The 5,633-nt window shown below is 36.6% G+C and overlaps 1 protein-coding gene across 1 annotated transcript; it reads left to right on the top strand.

Annotated features, from left to right (window-relative positions):
- Positions 279-2,826, top strand: LOC109236230 (transcription factor BEE 3-like). The gene is made up of 6 exons (XM_019402425.1): positions 279-738; positions 1,410-1,529; positions 1,617-1,682; positions 1,817-1,885; positions 1,976-2,053; positions 2,594-2,826. Exons 1-6 carry the CDS (start codon positions 337-339, stop codon positions 2,726-2,728), a joined length of 870 nt encoding a protein of 289 aa, XP_019257970.1. The 5' UTR covers positions 279-336; the 3' UTR covers positions 2,729-2,826.

Below are 5,633 nucleotides of genomic sequence, written 5' to 3'. Positions count from 1 at the left end.
GATCTTGAGTTATATTGTGTTAATATTCATACAAATTGGGCTCATAATTCCAACTCCTAATTCAGGGTCCCATGGAATTGTATCCATCTCCTGAGCATGGTCCATATGGGGAACAAAGACACAGACCCCAAATTTCCAAGTGGCAACCTCAAATTGTTTCACTACTATTCCATTCTTTAATGAAAAAACAAATTGAAAATTTCACAAACAATGCTCAATTTTGCCCATACTCTATATATATATAGCAGTTGGTCACAACCTCTCTTATCATCAGAAAACATACACTTGACATCCCTTGTGAGCTGCAAATTTTATAATAATACACCAAAAGTTGCTATGGCTTATCATCTAGTCAATCCAGACATGCAAATCAATAATCCATCATTTTCTGTATTTAACACTGACTCCAGCTTGAATTTCAATAACCAGTTTCCTCAACTAGACCTGAACCCCACTTCCTTGGATATGTCAAACTTCAATTTTCAGAGCTTTGTTGGATTTTCCCATGAAAATATTTTAACCCAAGCACCTGAATTCCCAGTTTGTTTAACAGAAAATTTCCATGGAAATTCTCAAGAAGATGACAAGAATATGGTTGTTCACGCTATGCCAACGCTCACAATCCAAGCTAGAAATGACATCAATGAAAGCAAGAAGAGGAAATCAATAGAGACCCCAGAAAGCAGCTCTGCATATTCATCCCCTGCAGTTTCTTGGAGTGGGACCAACAGAAAAACTGTGAGTAATTCTTGAATTCTTAGTACTCTCTCCATAGTAACCTAGCCAGAAATTCTAATAAGAAACCAACATAGCCTCACTAGTGGGGTCAGGGGAGGGTAGATAGTAGACAGGCCTTACCTCTATAGTGAATATAGATAGGCTATTTCCAGTAGACCCTCGGGTGGGTATGGGGAGGGTAGATAGTACACAGACCTTACCCCTATAGTGAATGTAGAGAGGCTGTTTTCAGTAGACTCCCGACTGGGGTCTGGGGAGGGTAGATAGTACACGGACTTTACTCCTATAGTGAATGTAAAGAGGTTGTTTCCGGTAGACGCTCGAGTGGGGTATGAGGAGGGTAGATAGTACACAGACCTTACCCATATAGTAAATGTAGAAAGGTTGTTTCCAGTAGACCCTCGGCGCACGAGGAAAAAGAAATTCTAATAAGGGCCTTCAAGAAAATGCAAGAATGTCACACTGCAATCTGAAGCAATTTTGGAACCACATTTGTCGTTGCACTATAAACTCCACTTATCAATGAGATTCAACAATTTATATATATATACAAAAAGTATTTGTTTTCTGATGAATGGATTTAATGGAACCCTCTTTAAACAACCATGTCTGTACTTAAAAGTTTACATTTAATATACATGGTGCTGATACCTCAGTTTGGACATTGACAGAGTAAAGGAAAAGGAAAGAAAGTGAAAAATGATGAAAAGGAAGAAGACAACCCAAGGCAAGTGGTGCATGTAAGAGCCAAGAGAGGTCAAGCAACTGATAGTCACAGTTTAGCTGAAAGGGTAAATGTTATTTTTCATCGTCTGGAAAATTGTTTTTTCCACTTATGAATTTGTAATGACTAATGCATTTTTTTTCTATTAATTTAGGTGAGAAGAGGAAAAATTAATGAAAGACTTAGGTGTTTGCAAGACATTGTTCCTGGATGTTACAAGGTAATATCTTTTTTTTTTCTTTCTATTTTTGAACAATACATCTTCATTGTAATTAATACAAAGATTATGATTTCTCTTAGAAATAAACAGGAAGAATTTTAACATAATAATGTCCTTTTTCAATCAAATTGCAGTCTATGGGCATGGCAGTAATGTTGGATGAAATAATTAACTACGTGCAATCCTTGCAAAATCAAGTGGAGGTGAGTTGAAATCAGTACAATAACTTTTTCTGATTGACAAAAAAAAAGGGAACAAATATTTGACTCTTTTTTTTTTTTTTTGGGATTCAGTTCCTCTCAATGAAGCTTTCTGCAGCAAGCATATATAATAACTTCAACTCAGAGACAGACATTTTGGAGACGTTGCAGGTAATCTTTTATATTTTTCTTGGTTTTTAGTCTTATATATACTTTTTCGTAATAATTCGTGAGTATTTTTCACTCAAAGAAAATTTTAATATGCATTGACTAAAGATTAATCAGGTTAGATTATAAGTTACACATAGACAATATAAAAATATTTTAAATTATAGTGTAATTTAACATGTGATAGTAAGTTGCTTGCTATTTTTATCAGCTAGCAATTAGTAATACTTATAATAGAAATTTGCTTGTAATTACTTTGTAAATGATATAATTGTGTAAATATTTTTTATATTGTCAATCTATTAAATGAAGGGGAGCCTTGGAGCAATAATAAAGTTGTCTTTGTGTGACCTATAGATCACGAGTTTGAGCCGTGGAAGTAACCACTAATGTTTGCATTAGGTTAGGCTGTCTACATCATACCCCTTGGGATGCCGCCCTTCTGTAGACCCTGCGTGAATGCAAAATATTTTGTGCATCGGACTGCCCCTTTTATTGTCAATCTATTGAACTTAAACTGATTAGGACAATTGTATGTTGCAGATAGCAAAGGCATATGAAGCACATATAATGCAGAAGCTAAGGAAAGAAGGATGTGAAGGGGTGTCTTCTTCTAATCAAATTGGCCCTCTTGACCACAGTTTTGGTTGCTATCCCCAGTTGCCTTACAACACCTAAATATTCTGATCAATATTTCTCCCACTTAGTAGTATACACATTTGTAATTTTGTACACATGCAAAACTCAGAAATTTGATTAATTAATTCTTGTATCAACCTCACATTATAGTTCTTGCGTTCCAATTTAACAAAATTATTGAAATTAAATAGTACAAACTATCTTTTACTCTTTCAACCTACTTAAATTTTCGAAAAGGGGCTGAAATTACCCCTGTACTTTGGAAGTTATTTATATCTTACCTTCGTACAAATTTTCGAATAAATTTGCCCTCGTCGTAGGGTCACATATACCCAGGGGCGCATCCAGAAGTCCTTTTCTGCATTTTCTCTTCATGTCTTGATCCCCCTGCTTCGTAACGACTTACTGATCGCTGCACTTTACATGTCAATTTTCAAAGATTGCTTTTTTCGTTTTCCTTAAAAAAATAGTAAGTATGGGTTATAGCAAAGATATGAGTTATGTCACATGTTTATGGGATCTGACCAATTTCTTGCGTATAACCTTTGATTGGGCCATGATGGAAGAGCACTTTTTATGATAGTCATATTAATAGCTGTGAATCTGAGGCATCGATGCCTACACAAATAAGGGCTTGACTTTCAGTGGAAATTTCAACTTGAAGTCTTTAAATTTTCAAAGCTGGATAACTGAGATAAACAATAGATAAATTTATATATATATATATATATATATATATATATATATATATATATATTTAATGAGGTTTGTTGTTGTAATTCTGTTCAATTAGCAATGGAAAGAAAAAGTGAGAGAGAAATTAATATAAACAAAATCAAAGTAATGGAAGTGCATAGAATACAGTTCTTAGTGAAAAAGTTGAGTTTAGCCACCTTATTTATCCGTTCTTCTTCTTCATTCCCTTTTCCCTTTCTAAAGAAAAATAAATGCAGCCTGTTTCTATTTGATTATGGAGATCTACCATTGTTGTTGGCCTACAATATTGACAAATAGATGGCATATTCAAATTTAGTTGATGTTATTTGAAGTTCAGCACTGCTGGTAAGAAACAAAAAAACCGTTAGGATTAAAAGAACATAAATGTAGATTTTCGGTAAGGCGCTTATATAGTTAGTTAGTGTGTTGTTTTTCCTTCACATGGATATGCAACAATGTAACAACCCAATCGGTCGTTTTGAGCATTTGTACTTTGCTAGGTAGTCTGGGGGCATGAGTAATTCCGTATGATGTATTATGACTTGTGTGCAAAATTTACGCTCATTCCGAGTTGATTTGATATGTTTCAACACGAGCTTTGAAAGTTGGAAGATTCAAAGTTCAATGTATTTGATTCGAGGTGGGATTCGTCGTTTCGATGTTGTTATACGTGATTTGAGGCCTCGAGTAAGTTCGTGTTATGATATCGGACTTGTTGGGATGTTCGGACATGGTCCCGAGGGGCTCGGGGATGTTTTGGAACGAATTCGGATTATTTTCCTTCATTTTAGCATTGCTGGTTCTGCTGAGCATCCGGTTTCCTTGTTCGCGATCGCGTAGAATTAATCGCGATTGCGTAGAGTTGTTTGATGGCTGGGGGATCGCGTTCGCGAGTCCTCAAACGCATTCGTGTAGGTTGCTGCAGATTGAGTATCGCGGTGCGCAACTATGCACGCGGTTGCGTAGTGATTTGGGCTGAATTGGGCAGAGGTTGGTTCCTTCTTCGCGTTCGCATTGAATTTGTTGTGATCGCATAGTTCAGATGAATGTAGTCATCGCGTTCACATGGATAGTTACGCGATCGCGTAGGGTATTTGTTGGGAGGCAATGATGGTTGTTCTTCGCGTTAGCAAAGGTTGCTCCGTGATCGCGGAGGGTAATTTTGGGCAGTGCATTTTTCTTCTTTGCGATCACGATGGTATTTTGGTCACGCCCAACTATGCCTTATAAAAAGGACAATGCGGTCGTTGCAAATATAATCCGGTTTACAAGTCCGGAGTTGAATCCCACAGAGAATTAACCTATCAATTACCTTTGTTGGAATCACTAAATTCTTTATAATCAACTTCCCCAAACGTTGTAAACAATAGTTGATGGTATTTCCACTAACTAAGATTGAAAGTAAATAAACAGTTGTAAACTAAGTATGCTTGGGTTGTAAACAATAATGAGAAGGTTCTAAGGTAGTGATTTCCCCTATTGATGGAATCCCTTCCGGTTATGTTTCATATAGATTCACCAAAACATCTCTATCAATCATGAGCACTCTTTTTACCGTAAATCTTTTCCGAGTAATCGCGATAATTTACTAGACGCACTCTCCCGAGATACGCTAGCTGACTTTGTTTATTACAACTCATTTTAGATTGCACCCAAGGCTTTGTTATCCCTAATCCGCCTTTAAACCCGCAGTTATAGATCCCTCTTATACTTTGGGAGTGGTGTTGTTCAACAATTACCTAAATATGCACTCTCTCCCGAGTTATGCACAGGCACAACTAATTGAGGATCCTGTCAATTAACTATAACAAACACGTAGTTGAACAAATAGAGATTAACTGGCAAACTATATTAACATAATCAAGAAGTTTATCCTTCAATAGGTTCCATCAAAACCTTAGACTAAAGTATTTAGCTACTCATAAAAATAACAAAATCACAAAAAAATTCATATTCAAAGGTAAAAGAACAAAGAAGAAGATTAAAGATTGATGCCCAATGATCCTCCTTGCTTCTTGCCCTTCCTTATGATGTTTTTCACTTCCAAAAATCCTTCTCTTTCGCTGTTGGCCGGCCTCCCTCGTTTAATATAGGGTTTAGGGCTTAAAATCTCATATTTTGCACTTTAGTCCCTGAAATTTATGCGTCCTGCCGCGGTCCCACCGCGGTTACGCTAGGACGGCGGCCAGAATGGTCCTCTGAATCTTTGGTAATGATCTGCCACGGT

Source organism: Nicotiana attenuata, chromosome 12 (genome assembly GCF_001879085.1).
Source record: "Nicotiana attenuata strain UT chromosome 12, NIATTr2, whole genome shotgun sequence".
Taxonomy (NCBI): Eukaryota; Viridiplantae; Streptophyta; class Magnoliopsida; order Solanales; family Solanaceae; genus Nicotiana; species Nicotiana attenuata.
Note: the sequence above shows the minus strand (reverse complement) of the source record. Positions and strands in the feature narration are given on the sequence as shown.

Coding starts and splice junctions, on each gene's coding strand:
- LOC109236230 (XM_019402425.1), top strand. CDS start 337: ATGGCTTATCATCTAGTCAATCCAGACATGCAAATCAATAATCCATCA. Junction 1,530..1,616: donor GTCACAGTTTAGCTGAAAGG/GTAAATGTTATT, acceptor CTATTAATTTAG/GTGAGAAGAGGAAAAATTAA. Junction 1,683..1,816: donor TTGTTCCTGGATGTTACAAG/GTAATATCTTTT, acceptor ATCAAATTGCAG/TCTATGGGCATGGCAGTAAT.